We start from the raw sequence: 14,948 nt of genomic DNA, 5'->3' as shown, positions 1-14,948 counted from the left end.
CCGGCATTCCCAACGGCGTTCGTATTGTGAGGATGCGAGTGACTAAACCAATACTTTCTTACATGACTATCGAATGCAAATCACCGAAGGATGGCGTGACCTATAAGCAAACAACACTACGGAAAAACATGCGCCGAAGCGACTAGTCAAAACTCAACTACTACAGCCAACTCTAACAAGCAGCCACCGACACCTTCAGATAAACCAAAAACAACGATCCAATTAACCAATATTGCAGGTACAACGATCACGACAACCGCTCCCAAACCACAGAGAACAGACATATAAGCTAGAACAAACTTTCCCTGAAAACCTGTGTAGACATTTAAATGAAAATACGTTGAAAATCACCATCGCATACATGTTCGCATGGGTGAGTCCAAGTTTGCATACAAGTCTCGTACAGCGATTGCTGGCCGATCGAAGCGCCGACCAGAGGCAAGTTGCTACTTGCTCTTGTCATTTCAAAGCGACAGTTTAATTTCTTACACAAGTTGAAAACTTTACTTGTATGTCAGTTCTCAGTGCCCAAACCAATAACTAGCATCGCCAATAAAGAAGCAAATGCCGATGAAGACGGATTTACAACAGCGACCCGTAAGAACAAGAAACAAATAAGAACCTCTGATCGTGAACAGCAAGACAGCAGTACCGATGATGACATGGACGGGAACGATAACGCGAGAGAAGGCAGACTAAATGAATGGTTTCACCGCCAAGGAAAAGGATCTCAACACGCAGCAGCAAACTGCGTCAACAAGATCTGGCAGCCCGGAATCCTTAGCATTTTTTTTTATTTTTACTTATTGTAAAAAAATTAAAAGACGCACAGCTCAGTTGTGCTAACGCATTGAGCTGTTTCAAATAAAAAAAGTATTATATCTTTCATTTGAAATCAAGTTTGTAAAAATCGGTCAGGAGATCGCTGGAAAAGGGGTGTGACATAAGCTTGATCTAGACCCGCAAATCCAAGTATGTAATGGTGAACCTATTTGAATATGTATTAATTATATCATTTGGACACTATGGTGTTACAAGTTTATAAGGGGATTTGCTATATGACCGTACTCTTCAATCCGTAACTCCGGAACTGGAGGTCGGTTCAACTAAAAGTTCAATAGTAGCTTATGGGAGCGTTATAGCGTTCATTTCAAACTAAGTTTATGCAAATCGGTTCAGCTATCTCTGACAAAATTGAGTGACACTATCTGATACACACAAGAACACATATATACACACAGACATTTGGCATTCTCGACAAACTGAATCGAACACTATAAGAGACTCGGCTCTGCAGGCCACGAATAATCGGTCTAAATTCCGACGGATTGCATAACCTTCCTATAAAAGAAATGCAAACAGGTGCGAAATCAACAGTATCGAAGAAGTCTATTTTCCTCAAAAGATTTTTTTTGACGTAGGACTACGTCTTTGTTTTCGATATGGGGGTGCACTCTGCAAATTCTACAAAAATGGTATGTAACGAAAAGTGGTCCAATTTTAAACGCATATAATTCAGCCATCTCACGATAAATTTTCAATTTTTTTGCACAAATCGCCCCGAAATACTTCTAAGAATAGATTCCAATAGATAAACCCAAAGATTTTGGATATCATAGCATTAAAAAATTAAATAATATACAACCTTGTCAAAATATCGCGCATTAACACACAGAAGATAGCGCTTCCCAAGCCCTGTACGACGGATTGGTGTACCTAGCGCGCAACGCTTCTATGAATGACGTCATCATCGACTATTTAAAGAACGGACTTGGCCAGACACACTCAGTTCCCTGTTGAACGGCTGGCGAAGCAGATCACTGCGCTCTGTTTTTTACAACCAGTGTAGCTGAGCTGGAAGTCCGTTACACTGGCTGTGGAGGGACGCTGCCCTGTGTCGTCCAACAGGCGACCGCTCCAACTGCTTCCTAAATGCCGCTGTAATGTTGCCAGTAAATTTTTGGTTTAACTAGCACATGTATTTGCTATTTGCGCTTGAAATTAAGTAATGTAGTGGTAGTAATAAGCTTCCCATTTTGGTTTAAACGCAAGGACAGTTTTTAAAACAGGATTTGATTAATTAGTTTAGCTCATCTAAGCAATTTTAAGCAATTTTTTTTCTGTAATTTAAAAGGAATTTTACGGAACTTGGTGAATTTGGCGCCACTTGCAACTGGTATAATCAACCTGCACAAAGTGTTGCATAACGCAGGGCTGTTTTTTGGAACAAAATTATGTGTTATCATTCAGCCCTTCGCTATGCAAAATCACGATATTATGACAGATGGGCTAAGCGTGGCCGTTCCTTTCAATCGGGAAAGGCCGCGTAGAATTTTGGTGAAATGCGCTAATAGTGGTGGTACTAGTTGTCTCTTTTGTTCTACCCATCATCATCAGCGTTGACTCATTTTGCATTGTACGCTTGGGTTCAATGTTTGGCGTCAATGTGTTGGTAGGTAGGGGAACTGGCGGTAAAATGAACACGTTAATCAAAGTCATTATTTTCTAATAAGTGAATGAGATATTACAATCACCTTATGTTTCTTGTTAGACATGTTTTGTATATATCTGGTAAAAATACTTCGTCATAAACACATTTTTTCAAACATGATTCTTGATTTCAAAACATGTCCAAAAATGAGACATGTTTATAGCGAGTGGGTAAAATGAACATGTGGCGGTGTTAAAATGAACAGCTTCTGGTGACCTGCAAAATGTCCTGTATGTATGCACAGCGCAGCGTTGGAAAGCATTTTCCGATCAATGCTAATATCCCAACAAATCATGAGCTTTGCATACACACAGGTCATTTTGCAGGCAAAAAAATTGTGACGGAAGAATTGATTTTTCATGACGTAATATTAACCATTTTACAATCCTGTGACATCGAAACACATCTACAAACTTGGGGTTATCCATGGGTGTTTAAACTTTTAGGATCTGTTTGAGAGCAACTAGAAAGCTTGGTCTATACATGAGATGTGATTATATTGTCTAAAATTTGAGTATTCTTCACCGGTCCGGGTGTTTTTTCCCACACACTAAGTACTAAGAAAATAAATATTTTACATTAAGTAGTATAGTCCTACGTCTACAGTTCGTACAACCCCATAGGGCTGCCCCTTGTAGTTTTTCGTTTTAACATAAAATCTCGTCGTTTCATGCATTTGAAGGATATTTGGCATCAAAAATACGAATTCGATGTCTGAAAATTCATGGGCCCTCCCCCTTTGAAATCGAACAAAAAGGGAAATATTTGCAAAGAACCGTTATTTCTATTCCTACAGCGAGGATGGAACATTTGACGAAGTGGAATGTTCATTGGAAGAGAATATGTGGCTTTCTCCGAAGTTGGATGTCAGCTCTGACCAGTTTCATCATATCAGGAATGTTGTACTGCTCACAATGCAAAGGTTCCGAACAACTTTAAACGGGACAATGCAACTACGTGCAATTGTAAATCCTGTATAATAAAAACTAATTAATATTATTTGACATTGAAATCTATTGTTTGCATTTTCGGACTTGACGTCTATATCGCGATCAAGGTGGCTGTCATACGCTGATCAGGAGAATTCGAAACGTTAAGCCCAACTTATCATACACGGTTAAATGATATGCTAGACTACTACTCCTTGGCAAATGCATTTCCAATTTTAGTTAGCTCCCATTATTTCTTATAGATTGGAAATTCTTTAGCTTTAGGGCTATGAGACTAGAGCTCCGAAAAAATTAACGACAATGCTAACGAATAGCGGTCCAAATCAACAACAAATACTTCTTTGTATATTTCATCAGCATTGTGAGGAATATAATGTGTGATACTTTACTTATTTCTCTCGAATCGCCCATATATTAAAGACGCTTGGCAACTGTAGTCTCGATGTTAACAAGTTCAGATTGAAAATGTGGAAAGCGTAATATAAAAAATGATGAAGAAATAGGTAGTTTCGCGCTTTGGTTACGAAAACCACCTTAAACTCATAATGGAATATATACATAAGGTTAAAGCCTCGTTCATTGAGGTGAAAAAATGACTGTGTATTTTCTGGTGTTCATGATTGGGCTGGAAAGCTATATCGATCGAGTATTGGAGAAGTTTGGGCTCAAAGACGCCAAGGGAACTAAAACACCGATAGATTATGCGAAGGTGGATCATAAAATGCGTTGCGAAGGTGGATGCCAAAAGTCCACCGTTTCATGACGAGACTTTGTACAGAAGCCTTGTTGGTGCACTTTTGTGCAATGCCGTCTATGCACGACTAGACATAGCGGTTAGGTTAGTTCTAGGAAGGAGGGTGAGTTCGCCCTTAGAGACGGATGTATACTTGCCATTTGTGGCGGGTTGGAAGACCTTTTCACCCATCCCACACACAGGACCGGGACGACTGATGATCGCTGGCTGCAATTGCTCGACTGTAGCGGGGGGATCGAGGGCTTCCATAGTGCCAACTGCGGTAAGTCCCAGTATGCGTTGAACCCGGCTGTACGATGCGGAGAGCAGGAACGGGACGGTAGTAGCTTACGGCGAGAGTCGGACGATGAACTAGAAGCGTGAATCGGTTCAACCATTGTATCGTTACAATTTGTATAACACTTGCCGAGAAAGGTGGCTTGGAAGACCCCTTCTCCACCCACACATACAGGACCGGGACGACTGCTGAACGCTGGCTGCAAGGGCTCGACTGTAGCGGTGTGATCGAGGGCTTCCATTGTACCAACTGCGTTGCGTCCCAGTATGCGATCAGCATCGACACTCCTTCACAATGGCGGTGTAACTTGGTATAGTGGCATTGCCAATCGTTGCGGAGTCCTCTGTAGTGTTGATGGGCTGGGTTGCATTAGCGGAATACATGCGACTTCCGCGGGCGGAGGAAAATCAGTCGGTGGGCATCAAATCTTCTGAGTACGGCTATCCTCAAATTCCCTGAACAATATGCCTTGCGGCCATGTGTCAGGGTTAATAGCTGCTTCACGGTACTTTGGGTGAACTCCAACTTTGTAGTTCAGAGTACTGACGTCTAGGCATTTTTTAACAAGTGGAATAACCTTGTTCTCCTCGTTGCAGTTTAGTCCTTCTTTGGACATTTTTTCGACAGTCTCCTTGCTAACGCTGGGATGAAAGCAGGAAAGATACATCCAGAGCAACGGATTGGGAGGTGGAACCGTGAGAATGTTGCTATTATCGACTAGCTTTTGACCGCCGACAAGAATGCTGCTCGGATCAGGGCCATCCTCGCGACGACGTTTCTGAGTTGGTCGAAAGGTACCGGAATTTGGCCGGACTGGAGTGGCTGTTGAAACATTTCTGGCGAGGTGCGAAATTTGCTGGTTGTTTTTTGATAACTCTGCCTTTAGTTCAGCACAGAAGTCATCCATTTTCCCAGCGATAGCAGCGATAACACATCCAAGCGAGGAAACGGTGTCGCGAAAGCGAGCAAACTTCAGCAACTTGACACATTCCAAAATAAATTTGGGTTTTCGGTAAGTTTTTTCAAAAACGGCTTGTTGAGTTGTTTACCGCACTGCACCACATTTTTGCAAAATCTATCGATGATGTTAAATGTCTTGTCGTTGGTCCGGAAGTAGACCATCCAGGGGCCGGTTGTATTAGCTATAATTAGCATCGGAAATGATTTTTATTTTCGATGCTAATTATAGCTAATTTTGCATTATTTGTGCCATCGGAGAAATATTCAAAACGACCTCCACTACCTTTCCATTAGTCAACACTATCATGCGGGCTTCAGTACCCGTGAAAGGAAGGTTTTATAGCAGGGAACGGAAAATTAAAGCAACGAAATTTAAAAGAATGGAGTAATTGGTACTTAGCTGTGGAACATTTGTAGTATCTGTATTCAACAAACACATTTTCGCTGTGCCGTGAGACATACACTGCCCATGATCGCAAATCAGTCCAATAAAGATAGGAAATTCCATAGAAAATGGGACAAATATGCGATCATGGGCAGTACAGCCCTGTTAACAAAGGGTGTTTCCAAATAGTCACCAGATATTATTGGGGAATTTCAATTTTCTCTTACACACGCCATAGCTGAACTTTCGTCAGTACAGGGAAGAAACACTCCGAATCTTACTACCCACTCGGGAAAAAGGTGATCCACCGGCCCAAAACGCGCCAATCGTTAGCGTCGTGAACGGTTCTGCTTCTTCTGGAAATTTTTATTTTAAACTTATACTCAAGCTTTCATTCCACCGAAATTCTCCATTGAGACTTTCTAGGTATGAGAAAGGTACAGCAAAAAGTCGCGAGATGTGAATTGGGATATGACATTGTTTCGTAATATTTATAGCAGACTTATTCATGAACTATTATTTTTATTGATAGTAATAATTGTTGATCGTTTTATAAATATGTTACGCTATACTATTTATTTTGTTATAATGATGATAATAATAATAATAATGTAAAAACAAAGTTAATAATTACAGCATTTCTTTGAACATGTGTGACGAAATTCAATTTCATCGACTTATTTACCAAAAGTATTCTAAGTATATTCTGATATCCAACAATTTGTAACGACATTCTTTTTTACATTTCGAGTGGATTAAGTGTGAGGAGTCTCGACAATCATTTTGCTTTGACAAGTATTTTAAGGCAATTTTCAATGTAATTTTCCAATATGGAAAATTGGTCTAGTAATCGACGTTCACATAATAGTAATCCGTTATTATAATTAGAAAATGTCTTTTTCGAGTCTTTGATTAAGTAATTTGTCTTAAACATATAGAACGTCTATTCTACGCCATATGTTGAACCTCTACTCAGCTATATCCTATCAAAATCGATTGGCATTAGCTTCTTGCAAAATATTATTGACATTTGGCTTCGACCAATATCTTCAGTCTTGGTATTCCTATTTTGAATTTAAATTATTTCTTCAATGATTCACCCCGCGGTCTGCACGGAGCAATGACTAGCTCTTCGGTTCTTGTATCTTCCTAATTCGTACGTATACGCAATTATCGTCGGTTTAACTTTCTGCTCTCGGAGGCGGCCAGTTGGTAGGATCTGTAGACATCTTCGAACGTGTGGATCAGCTCGTCGAAACCGTACAGGAGCCCCTCCTCGCAATTACCTAGCGCCCAGCGCCTTCTGTGATCGACTTTTACGCCCTCGGGCAATGGTAACGCTTTGGCAAAATCAATTAACCATACGCCTACTTTGTGGTTGTCGTATACAATAAAGATACTGCTTCCGATCACTTGATGGCGCTGGAAGAACTCCGACTTCTGAATCATCGTGCGCATTTGCTTCAGTCTCTTCAGAATATCCTTAATGACCGTTTTTCGCCCATTTGCAAAATGCGAGATGGTTGCCTGAATGTCGCTGCTCGATTTAACCGTTTTCATGTCCGTCACCGGTGAGCGACCCTTCATCTTCAGGGCCTCTATCCGGAAGCCTTTCTCCTGAGAGGAGGACATATTTTCTCGGAACAGCATGTACCGCAGTTTGGTGATTGCCTTCTGCTGATGTTCTTCAGCCGTGGGCGCACTCGGATCCACAGCGATCATCTTCTGGTACAGGTCTGCTCGCAGGGCTGTATTGGACACCTCATTTTCGCAGAAAGTTCGGAAGCCAACCTTGATGTCCATCACGTTCGGATCCTGGAAACCGTGCAGCAGATCCTGCAGTTCTATGAAGTGTTCCCCCTGCAGCTGATGGATGCCGAGAAACTTAGGAACCACTTTGCAACCGTGCGAGTCGACGGCCAGCTGTCGGTATGCGAGGACCTCTGCGTCATCTGGACCGGATACGCGTTTGCGGACGATTCCGTTGGCCAGTGGGGCAATGCTGCAATGAGAATAGGAAAGAAATAGAGGTTAGTTTTTTTCTGTTACCGTCCGTCTGTAGCACACTGACGTCAATTTAAGGTTCAAGTTACCGTTTTTAAGCATGTGTTAGAATTGAACGCTTGGTAGTGTGCGTAGGAAAATTTGTGTTCAGCTTTGCCACCGGATTATCCATATAAACCTTTTTAAAAACTCTAAAAGAAGAATATCAGTCGATTTATTAGATCATCACGATTCAATTCATGCAAAATACCTGTTGGAAAAACCATCGGCTTAGCTGGATGGTGCTTTTGAAAAAGTGGCTGTGGTTTTTTCATTGCGCAGTTGTGTTGCGTACCCCCGCTCGGTGTGGTAGTGTGACAAAAAATCACAGCCACTTTTTCAAAAGCACCATCCAGCTAAGCCGATGGTTTTTCCAGCAAGTATTTTGCATGAATTGAATCCTGATGATCTAATAAATCGACTGATATTCTTCTTTTAGAGTTTTGAAAGGGTTTAAATGGATAATCTGGTGGCAAAGCTGAACACAATTTTTCTTACGCATACTACCAAGCCTTGAGGTAACTTGAGCCTTAAATACGGTTGAATGCGAAATAGGTCTTTGAATAGTAAAAAAATGTTCCCGGTTTATGGGTGATTCATGAGAGATTGTTTTTGCCGTAGAGTTGTGAGTATCATAGAATGGTTAGAAATGACCTGTAAATGTATTTCAAGCAAGTATCATTGCACTATAATTTAACAGAAGTACATACAATCGACGTAACAGATTTTGTTAAAACTGTCGGCTACGAGACTGGTGACAGACGCAAGAGAGTTGAGCTGGCACAGACGCAAGAGAGTTGATTTCACCGTCTGGACCCTAGATATCGGTCCATGAACACATGGTACTGGACCAACGTTTTCATTTCCCGGACCACAGATCTTTCACATTAGAACCCAGGATTGAACCTAGACTAACTAGGGTGAGTGGCGATCGCGCTTACCATACAACCACTGGCGCCGTAAATAGTTTCCTTTGTTGGGACTGTGAAATGGAGAATTTATTAGATGGAGAACGAAGTTCCTAAGGAAAAAACAAAGAAGCAATTTTCAATAGGATGTAAGTATCCTCAAGAGTTTTCATAAGCTGGCTCGATTCGCACGTTCCCCATGTTACTCTGAGACTTGTACGGCACCACTCTAAAATTTTAAACTGATTATCTGTACGGGTTGGACAGTTTGGCAAGTTTATTATGAAGAGTAAAAGACAAACGTGAAAACGACAGTATAGTTATAATTTTTAACCTAGCCGATAAAATACAAAATTGGCAAATTTGCATCGTATGAATTGTAAATCGCTGTATAAAATATCCCACTCGTTTAGAACAGTTTAAAGATGGAACGAGTTCCAAGATATGATAAAATATGCATAAGGATTCTTTCGTCAATGAACCAAACTAGACGGGTCGAATTTGGAGACACGTGTTCCATATAAATTAGACAGCTGAAACTGGTTTCAACCGGATAACGAACGTCTTCTAGGTAGCCAAACAGATGGATTTTCGTCCATAAAAAAAAAAAAAAATTAAATGCACAATCGGTGCCAATGGCTTGGGATTTCTACTCAATATGCCTGATTGAGAATCAATGGAAATTTACTTCAATGTAGGTAGGTATCCATTTCTTTGCACGGAAAACACTCCATCGTTGAAAATACGAAATCATGGATATGGAGAAGTTGAATCTATTACGAATGACTCCTGGAGACATTTTTTCACCGGCATTCCCAACGGCGTTCGTATTGTGAGGATGCGAGTGACTAAACCAATACTTTCTTACATGACTATCGAATGCAAATCACCGAAGGATGGCGTGACCTATAAGCAAACAACACTACGGAAAAACATGCGCCGAAGCGACTAGTCAAAACTCAACTACTACAGCCAACTCTAACAAGCAGCCACCGACACCTTCAGATAAACCAAAAACAACGATCCAATTAACCAATATTGCAGGTACAACGATCACGACAACCGCTCCCAAACCACAGAGAACAGACATATAAGCTAGAACAAACTTTCCCTGAAAACCTGTGTAGACATTTAAATGAAAATACGTTGAAAATCACCATCGCATACATGTTCGCATGGGTGAGTCCAAGTTTGCATACAAGTCTCGTACAGCGATTGCTGGCCGATCGAAGCGCCGACCAGAGGCAAGTTGCTACTTGCTCTTGTCATTTCAAAGCGACAGTTTAATTTCTTACACAAGTTGAAAACTTTACTTGTATGTCAGTTCTCAGTGCCCAAACCAATAACTAGCATCGCCAATAAAGAAGCAAATGCCGATGAAGACGGATTTACAACAGCGACCCGTAAGAACAAGAAACAAATAAGAACCTCTGATCGTGAACAGCAAGACAGCAGTACCGATGATGACATGGACGGGAACGATAACGCGAGAGAAGGCAGACTAAATGAATGGTTTCACCGCCAAGGAAAAGGATCTCAACACGCAGCAGCAAACTGCGTCAACAAGATCTGGCAGCCCGGAATCCTTAGCATTTTTTTTTATTTTTACTTATTGTAAAAAAATTAAAAGACGCACAGCTCAGTTGTGCTAACGCATTGAGCTGTTTCAAATAAAAAAAGTATTATATCTTTCATTTGAAATCAAGTTTGTAAAAATCGGTCAGGAGATCGCTGGAAAAGGGGTGTGACATAAGCTTGATCTAGACCCGCAAATCCAAGTATGTAATGGTGAACCTATTTGAATATGTATTAATTATATCATTTGGACACTATGGTGTTACAAGTTTATAAGGGGATTTGCTATATGACCGTACTCTTCAATCCGTAACTCCGGAACTGGAGGTCGGTTCAACTAAAAGTTCAATAGTAGCTTATGGGAGCGTTATAGCGTTCATTTCAAACTAAGTTTATGCAAATCGGTTCAGCTATCTCTGACAAAATTGAGTGACACTATCTGATACACACAAGAACACATATATACACACAGACATTTGGCATTCTCGACAAACTGAATCGAACACTATAAGAGACTCGGCTCTGCAGGCCACGAATAATCGGTCTAAATTCCGACGGATTGCATAACCTTCCTATAAAAGAAATGCAAACAGGTGCGAAATCAACAGTATCGAAGAAGTCTATTTTCCTCAAAAGATTTTTTTTGACGTAGGACTACGTCTTTGTTTTCGATATGGGGGTGCACTCTGCAAATTCTACAAAAATGGTATGTAACGAAAAGTGGTCCAATTTTAAACGCATATAATTCAGCCATCTCACGATAAATTTTCAATTTTTTTGCACAAATCGCCCCGAAATACTTCTAAGAATAGATTCCAATAGATAAACCCAAAGATTTTGGATATCATAGCATTAAAAAATTAAATAATATACAACCTTGTCAAAATATCGCGCATTAACACACAGAAGATAGCGCTTCCCAAGCCCTGTACGACGGATTGGTGTACCTAGCGCGCAACGCTTCTATGAATGACGTCATCATCGACTATTTAAAGAACGGACTTGGCCAGACACACTCAGTTCCCTGTTGAACGGCTGGCGAAGCAGATCACTGCGCTCTGTTTTTTACAACCAGTGTAGCTGAGCTGGAAGTCCGTTACACTGGCTGTGGAGGGACGCTGCCCTGTGTCGTCCAACAGGCGACCGCTCCAACTGCTTCCTAAATGCCGCTGTAATGTTGCCAGTAAATTTTTGGTTTAACTAGCACATGTATTTGCTATTTGCGCTTGAAATTAAGTAATGTAGTGGTAGTAATAAGCTTCCCATTTTGGTTTAAACGCAAGGACAGTTTTTAAAACAGGATTTGATTAATTAGTTTAGCTCATCTAAGCAATTTTAAGCAATTTTTTTTCTGTAATTTAAAAGGAATTTTACGGAACTTGGTGAATTTGGCGCCACTTGCAACTGGTATAATCAACCTGCACAAAGTGTTGCATAACGCAGGGCTGTTTTTTGGAACAAAATTATGTGTTATCATTCAGCCCTTCGCTATGCAAAATCACGATATTATGACAGATGGGCTAAGCGTGGCCGTTCCTTTCAATCGGGAAAGGCCGCGTAGAATTTTGGTAAAATGCGCTAATAGTGGTGGTACTAGTTGTCTCTTTTGTTCTACCCATCATCATCAGCGTTGACTCATTTTGCATTGTACGCTTGGGTTCAATGTTTGGCGTCAATGTGTTGGTAGGTAGGGGAACTGGCGGTAAAATGAACACGTTAATCAAAGTCATTATTTTCTAATAAGTGAATGAGATATTACAATCACCTTATGTTTCTTGTTAGACATGTTTTGTATATATCTGGTAAAAATACTTCGTCATAAACACATTTTTTCAAACATGATTCTTGATTTCAAAACATGTCCAAAAATGAGACATGTTTATAGCGAGTGGGTAAAATGAACATGTGGCGGTGTTAAAATGAACAGCTTCTGGTGACCTGCAAAATGTCCTGTATGTATGCACAGCGCAGCGTTGGAAAGCATTTTCCGATCAATGCTAATATCCCAACAAATCATGAGCTTTGCATACACACAGGTCATTTTGCAGGCAAAAAAATTGTGACGGAAGAATTGATTTTTCATGACGTAATATTAACCATTTTACAATCCTGTGACATCGAAACACATCTACAAACTTGGGGTTATCCATGGGTGTTTAAACTTTTAGGATCTGTTTGAGAGCAACTAGAAAGCTTGGTCTATACATGAGATGTGATTATATTGTCTAAAATTTGAGTATTCTTCACCGGTCCGGGTGTTTTTTCCCACACACTAAGTACTAAGAAAATAAATATTTTACATTAAGTAGTATAGTCCTACGTCTACAGTTCGTACAACCCCATAGGGCTGCCCCTTGTAGTTTTTCGTTTTAACATAAAATCTCGTCGTTTCATGCATTTGAAGGATATTTGGCATCAAAAATACGAATTCGATGTCTGAAAATTCATGGGCCCTCCCCCTTTGAAATCGAACAAAAAGGGAAATATTTGCAAAGAACCGTTATTTCTATTCCTACAGCGAGGATGGAACATTTGACGAAGTGGAATGTTCATTGGAAGAGAATATGTGGCTTTCTCCGAAGTTGGATGTCAGCTCTGACCAGTTTCATCATATCAGGAATGTTGTACTGCTCACAATGCAAAGGTTCCGAACAACTTTAAACGGGACAATGCAACTACGTGCAATTGTAAATCCTGTATAATAAAAACTAATTAATATTATTTGACATTGAAATCTATTGTTTGCATTTTCGGACTTGACGTCTATATCGCGATCAAGGTGGCTGTCATACGCTGATCAGGAGAATTCGAAACGTTAAGCCCAACTTATCATACACGGTTAAATGATATGCTAGACTACTACTCCTTGGCAAATGCATTTCCAATTTTAGTTAGCTCCCATTATTTCTTATAGATTGGAAATTCTTTAGCTTTAGGGCTATGAGACTAGAGCTCCGAAAAAATTAACGACAATGCTAACGAATAGCGGTCCAAATCAACAACAAATACTTCTTTGTATATTTCATCAGCATTGTGAGGAATATAATGTGTGATACTTTACTTATTTCTCTCGAATCGCCCATATATTAAAGACGCTTGGCAACTGTAGTCTCGATGTTAACAAGTTCAGATTGAAAATGTGGAAAGCGTAATATAAAAAATGATGAAGAAATAGGTAGTTTCGCGCTTTGGTTACGAAAACCACCTTAAACTCATAATGGAATATATACATAAGGTTAAAGCCTCGTTCATTGAGGTGAAAAAATGACTGTGTATTTTCTGGTGTTCATGATTGGGCTGGAAAGCTATATCGATCGAGTATTGGAGAAGTTTGGGCTCAAAGACGCCAAGGGAACTAAAACACCGATAGATTATGCGAAGGTGGATCATAAAATGCGTTGCGAAGGTGGATGCCAAAAGTCCACCGTTTCATGACGAGACTTTGTACAGAAGCCTTGTTGGTGCACTTTTGTGCAATGCCGTCTATGCACGACTAGACATAGCGGTTAGGTTAGTTCTAGGAAGGAGGGTGAGTTCGCCCTTAGAGACGGATGTATACTTGCCATTTGTGGCGGGTTGGAAGACCTTTTCACCCATCCCACACACAGGACCGGGACGACTGATGATCGCTGGCTGCAATTGCTCGACTGTAGCGGGGGGATCGAGGGCTTCCATAGTGCCAACTGCGGTAAGTCCCAGTATGCGTTGAACCCGGCTGTACGATGCGGAGAGCAGGAACGGGACGGTAGTAGCTTACGGCGAGAGTCGGACGATGAACTAGAAGCGTGAATCGGTTCAACCATTGTATCGTTACAATTTGTATAACACTTGCCGAGAAAGGTGGCTTGGAAGACCCCTTCTCCACCCACACATACAGGACCGGGACGACTGCTGAACGCTGGCTGCAAGGGCTCGACTGTAGCGGTGTGATCGAGGGCTTCCATTGTACCAACTGCGTTGCGTCCCAGTATGCGATCAGCATCGACACTCCTTCACAATGGCGGTGTAACTTGGTATAGTGGCATTGCCAATCGTTGCGGAGTCCTCTGTAGTGTTGATGGGCTGGGTTGCATTAGCGGAATACATGCGACTTCCGCGGGCGGAGGAAAATCAGTCGGTGGGCATCAAATCTTCTGAGTACGGCTATCCTCAAATTCCCTGAACAATATGCCTTGCGGCCATGTGTCAGGGTTAATAGCTGCTTCACGGTACTTTGGGTGAACTCCAACTTTGTAGTTCAGAGTACTGACGTCTAGGCATTTTTTAACAAGTGGAATAACCTTGTTCTCCTCGTTGCAGTTTAGTCCTTCTTTGGACATTTTTTCGACAGTCTCCTTGCTAACGCTGGGATGAAAGCAGGAAAGATACATCCAGAGCAACGGATTGGGAGGTGGAACCGTGAGAATGTTGCTATTATCGACTAGCTTTTGACCGCCGACAAGAATGCTGCTCGGATCAGGGCCATCCTCGCGACGACGTTTCTGAGTTGGTCGAAAGGTACCGGAATTTGGCCGGACTGGAGTGGCTGTTGAAACATTTCTGGCGAGGTGCGAAATTTGCTGGTTGTTTTTTGATAACTCTGCCTTTAGTTCAGCACAGAAGTCA

General features: G+C 41.2%; 1 protein-coding gene across 1 annotated transcript; it reads right to left on the bottom strand.

The window, feature by feature from the left end:
- Positions 1 to 6,354: 6,354 nt before the first annotated feature.
- LOC131679665 (inositol-trisphosphate 3-kinase A-like) lies at positions 6,355 to 14,662 on the bottom strand. Its single transcript, XM_058960397.1, has 2 exons — positions 14,556 to 14,662; positions 6,355 to 7,819 (listed from the first exon to the last, which is right to left on the bottom strand). The coding sequence occupies exons 1-2, from the start codon at positions 14,660 to 14,662 to the stop codon at positions 6,988 to 6,990; spliced, it is 939 nt and encodes a 312-aa protein (XP_058816380.1). The 3' UTR covers positions 6,355 to 6,987.
- Positions 14,663 to 14,948: the final 286 nt, after the last annotated feature.

This window comes from Topomyia yanbarensis, chromosome 2 (assembly GCF_030247195.1).
Source record: "Topomyia yanbarensis strain Yona2022 chromosome 2, ASM3024719v1, whole genome shotgun sequence".
NCBI classification, from domain to species: Eukaryota; Metazoa; Arthropoda; class Insecta; order Diptera; family Culicidae; genus Topomyia; species Topomyia yanbarensis.
This window is presented reverse-complemented; position numbering and strand designations above follow the sequence as displayed.